This window comes from Rhinolophus sinicus, chromosome 3 (genome assembly GCF_057876585.1).
Source record: "Rhinolophus sinicus isolate RSI-liver-muscle chromosome 3, RSI-T2T, whole genome shotgun sequence".
Classification (NCBI taxonomy): domain Eukaryota; kingdom Metazoa; phylum Chordata; class Mammalia; order Chiroptera; family Rhinolophidae; genus Rhinolophus; species Rhinolophus sinicus.
This window is the reverse complement of record NC_142503.1, coordinates 52,551,516-52,572,433: the sequence shown is the minus strand read 5'-3', so window position 1 is coordinate 52,572,433 and position 20,918 is coordinate 52,551,516. Positions and strand designations below refer to the sequence as shown.

Below are 20,918 nucleotides of genomic sequence, written 5' to 3'. Positions count from 1 at the left end.
AACTGTTGAAAACTAATAGTATATTGATGTTGGGTTGTAAATTTAAGGCTTTGACATGAATAAGATTATAAATACTGTTGACGATAAGTATACCAAATAATTTAGTTTCAGACTAAGGTAGTCATCCATATTTTAAAATCTGAATTGATCGCAACTCTGATATGGTAGAAAATATGTTGCAGCAGGATTGTAAACCACGTTTTGTTTGCAGGCTTCATGTTTATATCGGTAACGCTGCTCTGCCATCTAGTGGTGGTTTGCAGATCGCTCTCCTTGTTCAGGTATATTTTGCAGAAGTTCTATTTTTAGCAAGACTGCACTGGACAAAGCTGACCTAATGCCTTGACATACTAGTAATAACGCAATAAAAACAACAACAAAAAGAAAATAAAGATAAAAAATAGAAGGAAATTTCCCCTTTTCTCCATGGTGCTATTATTGACTAGAAAAAGCTCAATATAAATGACTTTCAGAAAGCAATGAAGACAAAAACAAAGCTCAGGATAATAAATATTCTTGATATTTTAAAAGAAAAAGAATCAAAATGAATAAAAAATGAGAAAAATAGTTATTTAATCTAACACTTGAAAGTGAAAAAGAAAAATAAGGAGAAATGGGTTTTTGTTTGTTTGTTTGTTTGTTTGTTTTTTGCAAGCCCAGGTTGAATATTCCTGGAGGTAAATATTTATTTAACTTATTTCTGGAAATAAGTCCTACATTTTGATGATACCGTCATAACTACATATAGTCATCTGCTCTGCCCTTCTTATTCAGACTTTCAGAATGCAACTGCTTTATTATCAGTAGCACCTGTTTACTCTATTCTTTATACATATAGTTAAATGGTCTACATGCCTTCTTAGCTCCCTTCCGTTACAATCTTCATATTGTCTTTACTCCCAATGGTTGCCTTTCCTCTTACCTTCCTGACCATGGCTGTTTCAGAAATTAGCCTTAGGAAATATCTAAACCAGAAGAAACTCCCTTTCCCTCTCCCCAGAAGTTGTAGATACCATCTTTGATCTCAGATAATGAACTAAAAGATTAGTCAGTGTATCTTTTCTTAGTTTGCATAAGTAGGATATTGAAAATCACAAGTAGAATTGAGTTACTGAACTATATATAACATCTAACATTATCAATATATGTAGTTTAAAAACTCAAATATTAAAAATAGTATTTCTCAGAACTAAATACACCAGGATTTGGAGAATGGAGGCAGAGAAGTTTGCTTATTTATCAAACTTCAAGAATTAAAAATTAAGTTTAATTTTCTTAAAAATGTAATTTTGAATCTTTAAAGAACGGAGATCCTAAATATTAAAAATAGAACAAGTCTTTCTGATAAAAGAAGCCTAAAAACATAAAAGTGCCTGACAGCTGCTGGCTTTAATAATGTTCTCCTGCAGTAGTGGTAATAGTTTTTCTGGCCTCAACTATTAGAACAAATTAAACCTGCTCAGCTTGAGTAACTGAGTGAGTTTTTTTTTTAAAGTGCAGTTTTAAACAACTAAAGACCTTATAGCGGTTACTGGATGGACAGAGAGCAAATAAGGGAGTGTCGGGTTCAAAGTCTTCACTTGGGTTTTCCAATTAGAATGGAATGAAATAGTTTCCTCTTAGAAACCCTTTTTTTTTTGTTTTTTTGTCAAAATGAGTATTTGGAAACGTTAGCTTGGCCATCTTAGACCAATATTGCTTTTCCTTTCACTTTCATGTTGCTTCTGTAAGCTAAAGTTGTCCAGATACTTAATATGAAACAATAGAATATCATATTTTAAAACCATATGTGATAAGAGCTTACCTATTTTTCAAATAATTTTAAATTACAGTTTTTCTTTTGAAAAACATCTTATTGAAAATTCTCCCCCAGAGTGCCGCAGTTTTTATTAAAGCCTCTTGGGGGGAACAATATTTATAGCAAATGGCAAATATGTGAAGTCTATTTATAACATAGTTATAATTTTTTATTTAATGTTGGTTTACAGAAATAAAAATGGTCACCATTCTTTGGGAAATTAAAGATAAGGTATATTACAAATTTTCTACATACATGGGATAGATTTTTAAATATACATTAGGATGCCTTCAGCTTTTTAAAAAAAATGGCTTATCATTAGATGGTGTTCAGGAATAATTTATCTTATGTTCTATATCAGAGGTCGACAAACCTTTTCAATAAAAAGCCAGATAGTAAATATTTAGGCTATGAAGGCTTTGAAATCATAACTCCTCAATTCTATTGTGTAAAAGCAGCTACAGACACTATGTAAACTATAATGATCATGACTGTTCCAGTCAAACTTTATTTACAAAAACAAGTGGTGGGCCAGATTTAGCCCCGAGAGCCATAATTTGACCCCTCGTGTTCTACATGAATATGGTCACCACTAGATAGCTTGTAAGAAACCCAGAGGGTCAACCAAGAGCAGTGTTTCCCCACGTGTGTTCTTTGCACTACTGACATGAGAGTATGGGAGTCGCCCACTCCAAATTCTTGGGAGTATGGGGTATGGGGCTAGAAATCCTTTGTGGTTTGTTGTTGTTGTTGCTTGTTTTTAACAGATGAATCTCACAAACTAAAATTTGAGAACCACCGGTTAAGATTGCTGACAATATTCAGCAACAAATATTTATTGCTGCCCCACCCCCAACTCCACATGCTAGAGGTACTAGGGTAGTAAACAAGATAAATAGAAATCCTAGCCCACATAGAACTTAGAGTCTACTAAGGGAAACACAGCCAATAAACAAAATAGATGATTATTTAAAAATATACGTTAGATAGTGATAAGGGCTGGGAGAAAAGTGAAATGGAAATGGAAAAGGAAAGTAGGCAGCATTGCAGACGTTTTGGGTAGAGTAGCCAGAGAAGGACTCACCGAGAAGATGCCATTGAAGAAAGGACATGAAGGAAATGAGAGAACAAGCATTCGATATGTGGGAAAAGTATTCCAGGCTGAGGGACAAGCAAGCCTAAAGCCCCTGCGTTCAAAGCATGACTGGCTTTTTCCCGAGATGAGCAGGTCTGGGTAGCTAACCTGCTAACCTGCTGGGTAGTAGAGTGTCAGGTGGGGAGCTTAGTTAGATATGACGTCATAGGTAACAGAGAGCCGCATCGAGGAGAACTTTGTAGGTGATTGTAGGGATTGGGGGTTTTACTCTGAGTAGACTGTTTTAACAGGGTCCTTCTGAGTGCAATGTCCACATTAGTTTGTAGGAGTGAAGGATGGAAACAGGGAGACCAGTTTGGATATCATTGCAGAATTCTGACAAAAGGTGATTACGGCCTGGACTAAGGTGATAGAAGTGGTGGGAAATGATTGGATTCTGGATATATTACGAAGCTAGAGACAACAAGTTTTGGTGATGGTTTGGATATGTGTTCTGAGAGAAAAAGATAAATCAAGGGTGACTGCCAGACTTTTGGCCTATTCCCCTGGCAGAATTGACTGATGTAGGTAAAACGTCAAGAGGAGGTATGAGGGAGAATATCAGAAGCTTAGTTTTGAATTTAAGATTAATATGCTGATTAGATATTCACAAGATGTTCAAATAGGGTATGCACATCAGAGTCTGGAATTTTATGGTTGAGCAGTAATTTTGGAGTCATTAGCATATGGATAATATTTAAAGCTCTGAGCCTGGATGACATCGCCAAGATCATAAGTATAGATAGAGACAAGAAGCTTTACAAGGATACTGGGGCATTCTCATGGTAAGAAGTCAGGGAGATGGGGAGGAGCCAGCAAAGAAGAATGAGAAGGAGAGGCCCAGGAGATAGGAAAAAAAAATAACCCAAAACCAGCAATGTGGTTTCCTGGAAGCCAAATGAAGAAAATGTTTCAAGGAAGGGAGAAATGATCAGCTGTGTCAAATGCTGCGGATCGTCACATTGGTTGAGGACTGACAGTTGACCACTGGATTTAACAAGAAGTTCGTTGATGGCCTTGATGAAGCAGTTTTGATGGAGCGATAGGGGTAAAAACCTCATAAAAGTGGATTCAGGAAAAACTGGGAAGAAAGACATTGGTGTGAACGAGTATGCCTAACTCTTTCCGAGTTTTGCTCTAAAGGGAAAGACAAAGGAGGCAGTAGCTGGAGGGAGAAGAAGGGGAGGTCAAAGATCTAAAGGGAAAGACAAAGGAGGCAGTAGCTGGAGGGAGAAGAAGGGGAGGTCAAAGATCTAAAGGGAAAGACAAAGGAGGCAGTAGCTGGAGGGAGAAGAAGGGGAGGTCAAAGAAACGCCGCTGGGAGTGAAGTGTTGGCTTTATAAAGGGCTCATCCCCACAGAGGGACAGAGAAAACAGCTCTGAGGCCCTGTGGGAAGAGAGGATGTATAGGTTATTGCCAGGTGTCATCCATTCTACCCAGCAGTCGGTATCATCTTGTAAGTTACATAAGTTATAATGCCAGGGAAGAGTAATCCCATATCCTTTGTGCACGTTGGATGCTGATCAAGAGAATAAAACAATTAATTACTTAGAATGCTTGCAAATGTGAATACTATCTGTTTTCTGTCCTCTTTATGTTCTATAAATGATCTCTGAGATTACAAATACCTTTAGGTCTGTAAATGTTTTTCCATTTGAATTTGTCTTATAAATTTTATTAAGTACATGTATCTATTTAAGACACGTGTATTCCAAAATGCATATTTAAAATTGGAGATGGAGAAATAACTGTAGTTTGTGCAATTTGAATTCTCTCATCTTTCTTATTTTTGTACTTTTTAGCATTAGCCAAATTAGTAAGCTCTAATTTCAAAGGATTTTTTGGTGCATTAATAAATTATGTAAAAATCTGTTCTGTAGAAAGACTATTTTATATAGTTTAGAAATGAGTTGAGTAATTTTAAGTATACACTTCATGTTTACAAGTAAGTAACCAAGTGAATATGAGAGTATAATTTAATTTCTAAACAAAGTAAAAATATATATAATCTGCTACTTGTATCAGAAGACCAACCCCATAGGCCAGTTTCTTAATGCTAACTTTGCAAGTGAATTTGAAAGGACTACTGCCTCATCAGTAGAAACTTCCCTAGCATATCAAGATACTGGAAGGGTCAGAACAAAATAGCTTTTTTTTTTTTTTTTTTTTTTTGCAAAATTTAAAGTTAGGTAAAAATACTTGTTTCACTCTCATCTGAAACCAGTTTCTGTGGAAATATGAATATAAAATAGGGGAAAACAAAGAAGGGAATACTTTTGCACTCTTTAATGAGAAATTAATTATGGCTTATAAAAAATGTTTTAGCTCTTTTTTTTGGTTGAGTCAGCTGAAAATGTATCCTAAATTATAAATCTCAAATATTTATTTTCATACCCATTGTGCTTTTTATTAATACACTAGGATCTGTCCTTGTAACTTAGATCAGTAGTGGGAAGCAGCACAGAGCCAGATTCAACTTACATAGGACTCCAGCTACCTGCCTCACAAACACCAAAAAAACCCCCGACAAAGTGTGTGTGTTTGTGAATATAAGTTGATATAAACAAATTATTAAAGTTTTTTTTAGAATGTTGTTGAAACTTTTATGCTTTGTGAGACTTAACCATAGCTAGCATAGTCCCCATTCACAATCCACAAGTCTGTTGCCACGCATCTATATCTTGTAATGAAAGCTTGAGAAGCTAGAATCTTATTGAAAAGACCCATAATGTAAGTGAGCAATTTTGATGCTTAGACTAAATCCATATCAAAAGAATCAACCTACTTGTAACTCTGTGCTGAATTGGATTAGCCTTGCCAAAATAGCATCTAGGAAACTGGATCTGTTAATACTTTACAATTTTTATGTGAGTTATTTTAATTAAGTGTTGATGATGATAGAATATCTATGATGTACGAGAGATAGACTACATATTTATGCTTATCAGCAGAATATGCCAGCACAAGTATGTCATTTTGTGAGCTAAATTAGTTTAATACTAGTTGGAATTAAAATGTGTTAATCAAGAGTGTCTTATCCACTGGGGTGTCAGTAATGTCTGATGGAGAATTTCATGAAAAACAGAAAAGAAACTAAACCAATTAAGATATATGAATTGTAAAGTAACTTTGACGAAATTCATTTGATGCATAATTTATGCTTCATTACTTTTCTACAGAAAAATTCATGAAGAAAACTCATGAAGCATCTCATGGAATTTAAAATACAAAAAATACGTGAATGTTCTTACTATATATGACTAAAATGAAATGCTGAAGTCACAATATTCTGTAATGACTTTTCAAAATAATATTCTCAGTAGCATGTGACTTTAAGAAACTTAACACATTTAAGAAAAAAAGATTTTCGTCTACGTGAAATACAGAATAGCAAAATAGAGAATAGCAATCTATATAGGAAAATCATGTACAGTAAAGAGAATTGAAACTAAAAATATGGACACAGAATGAATAAAAAGTAATATTGAGTTTTTAAAAGAATGTTTATGCTTTTGGTTAAATCTTACAGTGAATCTATTTGTATTACCTTTCCAGGACTATATATAAATAAACATAACTGGCCATATTTTTCGTTTTCTAAAATTATATTTGGGAGTTTTTCCTTTGAAAGAGTCTAGAATAATTTTAAAACAGTACATCAAAAATATCATTAGAAACAAAAACTCACAGACACAGACAATAGTTTAGTGGTTACCAGAAGGTCAGGATGGACAGGGGTGGTAGATGAGGGTAAAGGGGATCAAATATATGGTGATGGAAGGAGAACTGACTCTGGGTGGTGAACGCACAATGGGATTTATAGATGATGTAATACAGAATTGTACACTTGAAATCTATGTAACTTTACTAACAGTTGTCACCCTAATAAACTTTAATTTAAAAAACATATGTGTATGTATATCAGTAGAAAGATTAACTCTGTCTAAAGTCATATCTTTACAAGACCAAGTAAGGTACATATTTGGTCTTTATGTAATTAAATAATTACTGAAGATAACCCATATATTTTATATGTATATGTATATGTAATATATATATATATATATATATATATATATATATATATATATATACATACACACACACAGCCTGAAATAATATGGGTTATCTTCAGTAATTATTTAATTACATAAAGACCAAATATGTACCTTACTTGGTATATATATGTATATATGTGTGTATATATATATATGTATATATGTGTGTGTGTATATATATATATATACTTTGTACTTTCTGTTTTTGCCTAAAAGTAGGTAGAAGCAGATTACTTTTTTGGCAAATAACCATTTTCTAACAGATTTTTGGACTAAAGATGGTAATGTGTTAAAGACAATTTGATGTTAAGAAAACAGAATGTTTAATCTTCTTACTCAAATGCTGAGCCTTTTCTTAAAGGAAAGAAAATATATAGGCTATGTGGAGTAGGGAAAATTTATTTTCCCTGTTAGTTCTTCTGGCTGGTCTAATAATCAAATGGACACGAGACAGATTAACAGATGAAAATTACCAAATTTACTACGTATGTACATATGTGGGTTCCATAAGAATAGGGGACCCAAGGACCAATCAGGCAGTGGAGGTTATTTTTCCTCTTGAACTAAGGAGAAAGGGGTGGGGGTGGTTTGAGACTTCGAAGTGGAGGAAGGCAATTCACACTGAGATAGGAAAGCAAATGTTTGCGAAACAGATGTTCACTGGGCCATGGTTAACAAGGGGACACAGAGAGGACTTTGATCAAAGGAGCCGGGTGGGTTCCTCCCCATCACACACTAGTTCATACTAAAACTACTGTTACATATGATGAAAGCTCCCTTCCTGAAGCAGGTCCTCTAATCTAATTTTTTAGGCAATTAGGGGGAGGTCAAAGGTTCTTCCTGAGTCTTTGGTTTCTTAAAAATAACCAGTTTAAGACAATCAGTATCTTTAAGAGGCATATTTTGGGGTGGCAAAATTTGATCCCCTTCAGCTAAAACATGTTGTTTCTGAAACCTAAGAATTATAAGTTTCTTAAATACATTTTAGTCTAAAAAGACTAGCGTCCCATGTATAAACACGGCACTTTAGGAGGCAAACAACTGAGAGATAAGCCACCATATGGAATTGTTAGTAGTTTTCATGGCTGGCCTGTGCTTCAGAAAAACTCAGTTTCTTTGCAACATCATATATATATATTAACCTGACCTTCTTTTATACCAAAGAGTGTTTACTAAATACTGCTACTCTGCAAAACTGCTTAAGAATTATTATTTTTAACTCTGACACCCCAGAAATAGTAAGAGAAACCGGAAAGCAGTAGAAGAGAATAGTCATCTAAATATAAGTTCTCTTCCGTGTTGTTGATATGGATATTGTAATTAGCTCAGTATCTTCTTAGGATCCCAACACTTTGTTCATTGCCTACTTTTACTAGGTCCTCTGGAAGATATAATTGCTCCTATGTCGGAAAGCATACACATATTTTGTAAGCATTTTCTCCCTAGGAAACCAGATCTATTATGCCAATACTGTGGCTTACTCTTTACAGTATCAATAGATACTATCTATTTTTTAACAAGACAATATTTTCAACAATAAATTGGTCAGGTGAGATTTTATACAAGAGAACCAAGCTTTATTATATATTTTCCTGGTCTTTAGAGTCTTCCATCAATGTTATTCATTCTCTCAGTCAATGAGCCAGCTATGGAATCAACCAAATATTTATTGAATGTACTCTGTATGTTCTCTCAGAATGTGCTAACTGCTTCCTTCCCTTCCTCATGAACCTCATTATAAGCAATCACATTATAATGAACAGTTTGATTATAATGATGATGCTCTTCCATTTACTACTATTCCCCAACCATCTTCTACTATTCCCTGTTAGCATTTGACTTTAAAAATACAAATAAATAGACTAAAGACTACATATCTCCTCAAAATTCTACCAAAAATGTTCAAGAAAAGAGAGATAAACCTTAGTAATTTATTTCAGTGTCACATTTCTTTTAGTCAAATGAATCAAGATCACATGCCAATTATTGCTTTCTATGCAAATTGCTTACCTGAAATACCATTACCTTTTCGGCTTTTCGTGGTTGAGTAATAGCAAGGGTAAGGAATTCTACATTGAGTGATTGCACAGTTGCTAGGGGGCCTCAGAAGAAGTGCCAGGGCTGGCAATTTTTTCTGATTAGCTGGTCATGAAAGTGAAATATGTGTACCTGCCTTTATTCTATAAATATATTACTGTAGCAGGATGTTACAGTGGTAACAAAAATGATAGTTATGATAGTTGGTCTTCGGTTTTGTTTTACATAAAACAAGGAGTTTGAACTAGTAAACTAAAAAGTAAAATTCTAAAAAGTAAAAATATGTCAAAAAAGCATATTCAAATAAAATTCTATAAGTCTTGTTTTGTATGTTTGTATTTTCTTAAACTTGGTAATTATGTAGTATTTCTTTAGGACATTTGGAAAGACATTATTTTTTCAAAAGTAGAAGTAAGTTTCACAGGAGTAATTTTGTCTTCAAAGAAGTTCAGTTACTTTGAATCACATAAGTCCTATATGTAATTATATATCCTAGAATATACTTCAGACTTCTAAATTTTCAGAAGTGTAAACTAAATGCTACATTTACCCACTCTAAAGAAGTGAGCGTTATTATTCTCTTCATCATTAATATGTTCTAAATTATGCTCATAAAATAAAATACGGTATACAGAAAATGCTTAAATGATTGGCATTTTAAAGAACGCTTTATTTTTTAATGATTGAAAATTTTCTTTCTTATCAGTTAATTCTTAGAGACGAAGATTTAAAGAGTTTCTAAAGCCATAGTGAAATATTTCAAATAAGATATAAGATGATGTGTACATTGCTACATCAATTTTAATGATTCTAAGAAATACCAATTTTATTTTATGTATTAATTACATTTTGAAGCCTCACATTAAGGTAATTGCGTGCTCTGATACAGTTTTTGTGTTCTTTCCTCTGAAATGTGTTTTGTACATATCAAGGCACATATTAATAAATCCTCTATGATAATGGCATGAACAAAGTGTTAAGGAAGTAGGAGGAAAGGAGCCTAGAGAGATTCTTTAAAGAGGAAGTGACATTTAAACTGGCCTTTGGAGGATTAATAGAAATGTACTTGGCTGAGAAAGGAGAGTACAGAGTAATCTCAAGAAGCAGAGATATTCTCGTGTTGATAAATCATATTTATAGGTTGTTGGTTTTTTTTAGAAAATATTAATGTTAGAAAATATTAACAAAGTTAACATTTGAGCAATGTGTCATTTAAGATGTTCAGTTTGATCTTGTAGATAATAAAAGAAGTTAGGATTTAAAATGGTTTTTATCACCTGTAATTCCAATGTTGGTAAATTATTTATGAAACAATTCCTTTGTGGAGGGGCAGTTGGGATCTTCAGAGAAAGGAAAAATTGGACTGAGCAATCCACCTTTAACTGGATTGAGGAAAGAGAAACAGCTCACTTCTTCTAATTCTTAGGGAATTGAGATAGACACTTAAGGGCTTATGAAAGACCAAATAAGAAGAGGGAAACTGGTACTTTCCATTAGCAGAAAGGGCAAAGAAGAAAGGAAAATCTCTCTATAAAAGAGAAATTAGGAAAAGCAGAAGTTTAGATTCCCATGAGTAATTCTTGATATAATGGAAAACAATAATCTTTTAAAATTGAATGACATTTATACTGAAATAAACTATTTTTCTAAATGGTATGATCATTTCTCTAAAAAAACTACTTGGAGGAAATGAGCTGGACTCTTGATTTGTATTTCTGTGAGGTGTTCTTTTTTTGTTTGTTTTTTGTTTTGTTTTCATTTAGTCACCAAATATTTATTGATTTTCTGGCTTTGTATGTTTTTTCTTTCTTTCTCTTTGGGTTATCCCATTCATTCTGGGTACACAGCTGAAATATGTAGAAATAAGAATTTATGCCTTATAAATGTAGTTTCCATATGTAACAGTGCTAACTAACTGTGCTACTCAATTTCTTATAAAGAATCTTACTCCCTGAGTTTTGTCTAATTTTGAAAAATTTTTTTAATAGGATAACCTTGATTTTCAGTCATTCATAGCACTACATGTTCTATCAAGTAGGGATGATGTAATATGACTTTTGAGGGTAGGCACCAGATTGAACTATTATTTTCTTCAGGTTTTTATTGATACTTGCCATTTGGTGAAGAGAACATTCTATTTGTTCCAGATTAGTGGACTGATAGTAGAAAACAATTTTTCCCGAAAATTGTTCCTCCTATTTATTACAAGATTGTGAACCTTGAAAAATCCTAAGCAGAGGGCAGTATGATTTTTATCTGCTTTATTCACTGATATGTCCAACCAATAGAACAGTGCCTTTGTAGGTGTTTAATAAATATTTGTTGAATGAACGAATCTCTAAAGTGCCTTTTAATCACTAAGTGCAACTTCTTTATTCTCCCAGATGACCTTTGATCTGATCAAAGAGCATAATTGTTTGTTGAAGTTTTGTTTTGTTTTTTCTTTAACTAGGTTTTCCTTTTTCTCTGGAAAACATGGAAATAAGTTTCTCCAGCTCCTTGATAAAGATGGTTTGTGCCTTAGGAGGTTATGCTCATATCCCTACCTCCCACCCCACCCCATATATTTTAAATACTTATAGATATTCACAATGAACTAATATTTATACTTAAGGGTAATGCTGGGAATAATTAACACATAAGCATGGGTTTTTATTTTGTTAATTTTTCTAAGGGACTTTAAAGATCATCTGGACTAACTCCATCATGTTAAGGTTGAGAAAACTAAAGGCTTGAAAGGTATTTTCTCAGGGCCCCTCTGCTAATTATTGGTGGTGCAAAAGCTAGAATCCAGACCTTTGACTCTTAGTCAAATGTTTTTTGCACACACATTATAAATAATTTTTTCAGGGGAAGGCTTTCCAGTTAATATATTGACTCACCATCATGACACCTTCAGGCAAATATTTTAATGCCCAAACTGTTTAAAAGATGTTCTTTGCCCCAAATATAAAGAGTAAGCACATTTCATAGTCAAGGACTCTTGAAGAACCTGTTCTTTTGGGGGTTATTGATGCAGAGTGCACTTACATGTCTGTCAATAGATGTACTTTATATAACTAGTAGGTAATCGTTTAGGCAGATTCGTATTTTACTATAAAAGAATTTAATTTGTTTTCATCTTTTTTTAATTAAATTTTGTTGGGGTGACAATGATTAGTAAAATTACATAGGTTTCAAGTGTAATACATTATCTATGTATCACATTGTGTGTTCACCAACCAGAGTCAGTTCTCTTTCCATCACCATATATTTGACCCCCTTTACCCTGATTTACCACCCTTCTCCCCTCTTACCCTCTGGTAACCACTAAACTATTGTCTGTGTCTATGAGTTTTTGTTTCTTTATTTGTTTGTATTGTTCCTTTGTTGCTTTCAGTTTTATATCCCACATATCAGTGAAATCATATAGTTCTTGACTTTTTCTGTCTAACTTATTTCACTCAACATAATAATCTCAAGATCCTCCCTGTTGTCACAAATGGTCCTATTTCATTTTTTCTTATGGCCTAGTAGTATTCCATTGTGTATTCCAATCATCTGTCAAAGGACACTTTGGCTGTTTCCGTGTCTTGGCCACTGTAAATAAAGCTGCAGTGAACATCTTAAATTATATTTAAAAGCAAATTGACTTCTGAATAGTGAAGGACAAATATTCGTACAGAATATTCTCAGTTGCTAGTATGCCTACATGTTGGGGTATGGTTCTGTTGTTGTGTCCGTACCCCAACATGTAGACGGTTGAGGACCTAGGTGGTTAACTAGATAACTTAAGGTGAAGATCAATCTGAATATTAAGAGTTTACGTTGTAACAGCACTACTTTGACATTAAAAATGCTTTACCCATAGAAATCTTTATATTTTAGTGAAAAGTAGTAGATTTTTTTTGTCTAAATTAATTAGATTTTTGTCATTTTTTGCTTTAAATATATAACTATAGTTTGGAATTAATAAATGGTTTTTGTTTTTTTTTGCCCAAAAAACATAAATTGGACTTCTGAGAGGAGGACATACAAGAGGAAAACTAAAGAGAGACTCTGTCTCTCTCCCAAGCTTATTCTGTCAGGAACTGCAGGATGCCAGCTACCACTGTACTGCTTCTCCCTCTCAGCAGTCCCTTGATGAGGCCTCACAGTCAGATAAGAGAGTAGAGCATCTCATTAAAATACGTTTATTCACAATGCCATCGATTACAGAAAAAAATTCTCTTTTCAAATAGTTCATTAAACCAACACTATAGCATCATTTTACATTCAGAGAATGTGCAAATCTCACATGCTCCATTTCAAATAAGGCACATCTCAATGCTTATCTCAGCATTTGGTATTTAGTAATATTTTTAACATTATTTCTATCTTACATTCTATTTCAAAGAGAATTTATTAGTAACCTATGTTTATTTCTCCATGTTTCAAAAACTAAATTGAAATTATACTTTGAATTAGTGAATATGTCATAAAACATCACTTGGTGAAAGAAAGGCAACCATTCTAAAACCAGTATTTAATTATTAGATTTTTTAAATGAGTCCAGAATTTAAAAAGACAGTTTCATAACTGAAATTAGCTAATTAGGAAAATAGCAGAGGGAGTGCAAGTATTGGGGTAAGTTTCTAGTTGGCAGTATACCTAACAAATTAGTCCAGTTTACAGTTTCAGAAATGATAAAAGAGAGACAACTTTGATCAGATTATGTGTAAACTAAGCATTTTTTAAATGTAAACTTGGAAAATCCACTTAAGTTTTATTAGCTGGAGGTGACAGTATGACCTGAATAATCCACTGTTTCTGTACATTTAAAATGATCTCCTGGGAATACATTATCATACAAGATCACAGTAACAAAAAGCCAAATTGCTTGTTTAATTCTAAAGTTCGTCTTGTTGGTTTGTCCAAAGCCTCCAAAAGATATTATAGGGAATGTCTACAGAGTATAAATTTGTTAGGATTTTATTCTTCAGATGCTGCTTTTAAAATAGGCGTGGAAAATATATGTAGCCATGAACTGCAGGCCTAATTTCTAAAAATGTTTACAGAAAATACATTATAAATGTTGAATTTAATTATGTAAAGTACTATAGGTTTGGCTTCCTCAAGCCTTTGTTAAATTGATTCTTAATTTATATTAATTCATTCTTTTTTTTAATTTATTGGTGTGACAATTGTTAGTAAAATTACATAGATTTCAGGTGTACAATTCTGTATTACATCATCTAGAAATCCCATTGTGTGTTCACCACCCAGAGTCAGTTCTCCTTCCATCACCATATATTTGATCCCCTTTACCCTCTTCTACCACCCCACTTCCCCCTTATCCTCTGGTAACCACTAAACTATTGTCTGTGTCTATGAGTTTTTGTTTCTCATTTGTTTGTCTTGTTCTTTTGTTGTTTTTGGTTTATATACCACATAATAAGTGAAATCATATGGTTCTCTGCTTTTTCTGTCTGACTTATTTCGCTTAGCATTATATTGTCAAGATCCATCCATGTTGTCACAAATGTTCCTATATCATCTTTTCTTACCGCCGAATAGTATTCCTTTGTGTATATATACCACAACTTCTTTATCCATTCATCTATCGAAGGACATTTTGGTTGTTTCCATGTCTTGGGCACTGTAAATAAAGCTACAATGAACATTGGAGGACATTTGTCTTTATGGATAAATGGTTTCAGATTTTTTGGGTAGATACCCCGGAGAGGGATTGCTGGGTCATATGGTAATTCTATTCGTAATTTTTTGAGGAACCGCCACACTGCCTTCCATAACGGCTGCACCAGTCTGCATTCCCACCAACAGTGTATGAAGGTTCCTTTTTCTCCACAGCCTCTCCAACACTTGTTACTATTATATTAATTAATTCTTAATATTTTACTTTAAAAATTCAAACCTTTAGAATTGATAATTTGCTTATATTCCATGTAAGGAATAATCTTACATTTAAGCCAATTATTTATTATGATATAATTAAACAAACATACTATTTTTATATAGTTTATAGAAAAATATAATAAAAATTATATTTTGAATAATTATATTTTGAATTTTGAATAATTTTAGGAATAATTTCAAAAAATTTGACGCCTAAATCTGAGTGATCAAAAATATTCTCTTTCCACTCAACATTATCCTATCACTAAAATGATTCTTATTGGTTATTTTTCAAACAGTTCTTGGACTGAGAATGAACATATCTTAGCTTTTGATTCATCTAATAAGATAAATTGACTTGAATTTTAATATAAGACTATTTTTTCTTTTGTTACACACCTCATAATCTGCTAGGCTCAAAATATGCAAAGAAATTTCAGCTTTAAAATTTATAATCAATGTTGAACCATACCAAACCCTTGATCAAGGAAAGCCAAATCTCTTTTAACCATAATGACTCTTGGAAAAGAATTTTTTTTTTTTTTTTAACCATTTTAAACAGAGCTATAGAAGTAAAGGTGAAGAAATTTGGGGACTTTAAAGTTATTAAAGGAAATTGATAACCACACCTGATAATTCAGTCAAAATATTTGCTTAGAACCCCATTTGTATAATGATGTAACCAGTAAACCTCCTTAGTACTGGGATTCTGTTGCCTAAATTTCTTAATTTTTTTTGCCAACTGGGTGGGTATCATTATCTTAATAATAATTCACATTTTAAAAAACTTTTGCTATAGTTACTTTGGTCATCTTTGATGTTTTTACATTTTCTTTGGAAAATTTTCCAGATATTCTTCAAAAAGTAAAATACAATGGTAGTTTTTCTTAAAAGCATTTAGTCTACTGAAAGCAGCCACATCAGGAAGTAAATTGATTTATGTTTTATATAATTCTAAAATTTTTTAAAGCAGTTTATTTTCAGATATGCATTTTACATTGTGCTCTTTTTTGTTTTGTTTTATTTTGTTTATTTGTTTGTTTTATTTCAATAGCCTTTTATGTCACCTCGGTACCCTGGAGGTCCAAGGCCCCCATTGAGGATACCTAACCAGGTAAGATTTATGTGCTACTTAAGTTTTGTTTTGTTTTGTTTTGTTTTGTTTTTCTTTTTGAAGAGTTAATAAAGGTCTTAAAAATGTCACAAATATTCCTTACCTATAAAAATATTAAATTATTTTTTCTATCTTCCATTTAATGCTGCTTCTAGTAATATATAATCTACTTCAAGAGTTGGCAAACTACACTCCATAGGTTGGCTGACTGTTTTTGTAAATAAAGTTTTATTGGAACACGGCCACACTCAATTCATTTATGCATTATCTACGTCTTCTTTTACACTGTGGTATAAGATTTGAGTGGTCATGATAGAGACCATATATGGCCTGCAACCCTAAATTATTTACTCTCTGGATCTTTATAGAAAAAAGTTTGCTGACCCTTGGAGTCCATCATGTACTTTGAACCTAATTTTTAAATATGCGTAATTTTGGTAAATGCCGATTATATTCTCATTTAAAGGATGGCAACAGAATTTTCTATGAACACAGTTTGGTTTATTTTTATATATTTTCAATATCATGGCTCTAGCATTCATATCAATTTTGCCCAATTATATTGGCATATTAGGCATATGACTAGCTGCTTCTAGAAAGATTAGATCTATTAATAAAGAAATTATTAACAATAGATCTTCCAACCTTTTTTTTTTACCTACAAGAGCTCTGAGATTTCATGAACTTTTGTCCTTAAATAGTTTTTAATCAATACCATAAACGTTTATTTGCTAAAGTGAACAAAGCACAGTTTTTACTTGCAAGGAGTTTATACTTTAGTTTTAGGATACAGATAACTTACATGTGTGTAGTATATGACATAAATGCTTACCCAAATAGAATGTTTATGTCAAGATTATCGTTTCGTCACTTTCTTTAATTCTATTATTTGTATACCTCAGCATTTTCCAGGATTAAAGTAAACCTGTTATCACAATAAATTCTCTCTTTCATTCTTATTCTGTTTCTGCTTCCTTTCTGACCAAAAATGGAAGAAAGTTGCACTTACTAACACATTTGATAGCAACAGAGTCTGCTTCTCCTCTCCCGGCTCTTACTGAAATTATGCATTGTCCTTTAAGTGTCCCAGTTTCCTGGTGTTCTCTGCTTCTAGTGCACGCAGCACCCACATTCACCCCCAGGGGAGAACTTTACTTTTATTGGAGTCTTCATGGTGTTTCAGACATCCCAACCATAGCTTTGTATGTTACATAGATGCAAGAGTTTCCTGCGAATCTGAAATAGGGAAATGTGAATTTCTTGCATAGTGTATTGGTAGAATTTTTTTCACTTCATATATTCCATATAAGTGGTGAAAATATGATGGAAGTATTAGAGTTCCATCCCTTTGACATTGTTGAAATCTCTGCTTTGTATAAGATACTACACTAGGTTCCATACCTATTAAAGACTGGCAAAATGAAAGACACACTTTTAGGAAGAGAAGTGGGTTGGTTGTGGGGATGTAGAACTGAAAATCTAGATTGTTTGAAATTTTTTTAAAGAATGAGTTTATAATGCCTTTGGATTTTTAAAAGACACAATTAAAAAGCTAATGGTAATAAAGTGTTATGATGCAGGCTCTTTTTCCTCAAGAGTTTTAAACAGTCTTTACCTCTGTAAATTTTAAAACAATTGTACTCTTCTATGAGTAGCTCTTTTTTGTCCCCACCAACAGGTATATAGTTAGACTTCATTAATTCAAACATGTAACTTTCAAATTTACAATAATTTACATTTATGTTATTTTTAAAAATCATTTTCTGAGAAAATTAGTTGTGTTAATAGTATGAGCATATTGTCTTAGGAAATGTTTAACCTTTTTTAGGAACATGACCCTTTCAAACCACAAAATGGTTCTTCAATTTCATTATATGGTCATTAAAGCAGAACTGGCAAAACTGTTCTTGGTGATTAATTCAAATGATATATGCAAAAAAATGCTAAAATTTTTATTATTTATTTTTCATTTAAAATGACCACAAACTAATGAAATTTTGTTTTACTGATAGATTGTATCTCAGAAAATAAAAAGTGAAATACCTCTTCGGTGGTGTTGACTAGTCATTGTGAATGTTAGTAAACATTCCTTTAATAAACAGATCCTTTATAATTTATAATTATTAATAATTAGACTATAGATTTTAATTTAAGTTCTCCTAAAATGGTTTTCATGGTTCTGGACTAAATCCACAGTGGTTTATACTGTTTGTGTATTCATAGGACTGGGTATTTGGTATATAGTATAAAGTATCATTATACCAAAAAATACATGAAGGGGTAATTTTCTCTAAAATGATGAAAGAAAAATCAAATTACAAAACTACAATATAGCAAAGAATAAATATATATGAAAGAACATGTGAAACACAGAAGTTAAATCCAAAAGTATTTTTGATTCTACCATTTTACACTGGAATTGGTTGAACTGTCAGAATGGGTCATTGGTGTTGTAGCATCCATAATCTGGAGTGGAGCAGATCTTTATCCTTCTCAGATAAAATGTCTACTCCGAAAAATTCACAATATTCATTCAATACTATGCTGACGGAACCAAGGCAGCTAGAAATACAGACTGTTAATAAGTGACACCAAGAATAAACTATTGACGTATTGATTCTAAAGAATTTTGAGAATTTATACTCTATTTCTGACCATTCCTAAAACTCTGTCAACAGGTATGTGAATTGAAATAACACATAGTTAATGCTGTTGATAATTTTATTTTCTAAAGCTGATTTTGGTATTCTAAAAGTACATTACATCTGTCTTACTGAAACTCTCAAAGGTATTTGTCCAAAAATAGAGGAGTGGTTAAATAAACTGAGATAATATGCAGCTATTGAAAAGCATGCTATAGAATTAAATGTATTGATACGATAAAATGTTTATGATCTATTACCAAACATGAAAAAGAAGGACAAAACATATATAGTACATCACCTTTGCCATATCACTGTGTATACAGAGAATTTACCCCACGCATGTACCCCTCTCCATACAGACATACTTGTCAAAAAGACTGTAAGGACCATATCCTTTATTTCTTGGTGGTAGGGTTATGAGTGTTTTTTTTATTCTGTATTTTTAAAGTTTGCATTGAGCAGTTATTTCATTTGTGATTAGAAAAGTATATTATTAGTTAATTATATACATAGATAATTAAAAGTACAGATATTTTATTCTGGTTATTCCTATATAAGATTTCCTTTATTAATATTGAATATATAGTTTTTACATGATAAAAGGAAAAAAATAATGGATGGTGAAGATAGGCAAATCTTAAAAAGACTTTTCTTCATCACTTTCAAATAGGGAAAAAATCAGTAGGAATTTGAGCAGAAAAAAAGGTTGTTGGGACATTTACTTGTATACTGAAATGAATTTACTATATCCCCATATAACCAATGTATTTTAAACAAACTACATACTTACTCTTTTTCACATGTTCTCTTATTCCAGATAAATACTATTTATATTTAGCATGTCCTTCACCAATAATCTTCTATCCTTGTAAATTTTTTCACATGTAGAAATTGACTTTTATTTAATGATAACAATATGCAAACAGAAGAGAAAGACTTCAGCTATATAAAGAGAAATATGTTCTACACTGAGTAAATAGTAGAAGTCTTATAACTAAAATTGTAAGGAGGATGATGACAGCAAATCACTAACTTTCAAAATTAAATGTTACACCTGTTTAATATAAATTAGTGTTTAATAATGAAAGCATAAAGTAGCTGTTTTTGCCAATTCGACATACCCCTTCCTGTCAACTGGGATGTCCATATTTTTTTTATGTCTTAGTGACAATTACACTATGAATGTATTTAATTTACTATTTTAAATCCAATGAAACACAAAAATATATTATTTCTTTATAAATTTGAATTATGAGTATATCCTGGATATATGTCTTTTCCAATTATTTTCTACCATTGTGAAAGGAAATCAACAAATTCAGTGTCTGACAAAAAATAAATTCATTCTCCTTCCCCAAACAAGAAAAGTTTACATAGTGAATGCTGTGCACTCTTAACTCAATTTAAGTTATAGTTATATAGAGCTTTTTGGTACAATGTTTACTACTTTTGCCAAAACATATTTCATTATCTTATAGCCATTTTCTCACAGATATACCCTTTCTGGGTGTAAAAAATGTTGGTCTTAGTCCCCTCCTAAATTTCATACCTGTTCAATTTCAGTTTCCTTACCTACCTCTTCTTGGTATTTCTAAATATTAATAATTATATATTTGATCGTTTTTCTCCTTACTCTTTGAAGTCTATTCAATTCTTATGACTTTATCATTGATGATTTCTAAAACCGTCAAATCTAAACCCTATTCCTTTTATTCCTTTAAAAAATATTTATTATTCTGAGCCAGTAGACACAGATAGGGTCCATACTCTCTCAGAACTTACAGTCTATTGGAAATACAGAGAAGAAAAAAAGCTATGATCATATTTAGGTTCTGTGAAAGTGTGGTATAAGATCCTGTAAAAGCACAGAAAGAGCCTTTGCCTTCCTTGCATGCTAAGACATTCAGGAAGGCAGGGAGGAGTCCTACAGAGGTAACAGAAAGAAGCAGTGGCCATTGTGGTTGGGACATTGGTTATATATTGAGCAAAAAATACATTGGTTGAGCAAATAAGTAAAATGTATTGACGATAATAAAAGGTTTCTTACTGTTGGAGAAAAGTACAAACACAGAAAGGAAAAAGGATAAAATAATCCTGAGGTTTTGGATTGGAATTGGAGGTACTAGTGTTGGAGAGTATGAATTTATGGTATGTGTATGTACGAGAGAGAATTAGTCATAGATGTATAGGTGTGTGCATATACACGCACATAGATTTTTTAGCTCAGTCTACTGAGAAGGCCCAAAAGCAATAAAC

At 32.4% G+C, this 20,918-nt stretch overlaps 1 protein-coding gene across 8 annotated transcripts in view; it reads left to right on the top strand.

Moving 5' to 3' along the window:
- Positions 1-20,918, top strand: part of SSBP2 (single stranded DNA binding protein 2) — a 273,310-nt gene that overhangs the window by 198,711 nt on the left and 53,681 nt on the right. For all 8 annotated transcript variants that reach the window (XM_019715082.3, XM_019715079.3, XM_074328767.2 and 5 more), the window contains one exon: positions 15,958-16,017. In XM_019715082.3, the coding sequence (XP_019570641.1) occupies positions 15,958-16,017 (60 nt within the window). The remainder of the gene's footprint in view (positions 1-15,957; positions 16,018-20,918) is intronic.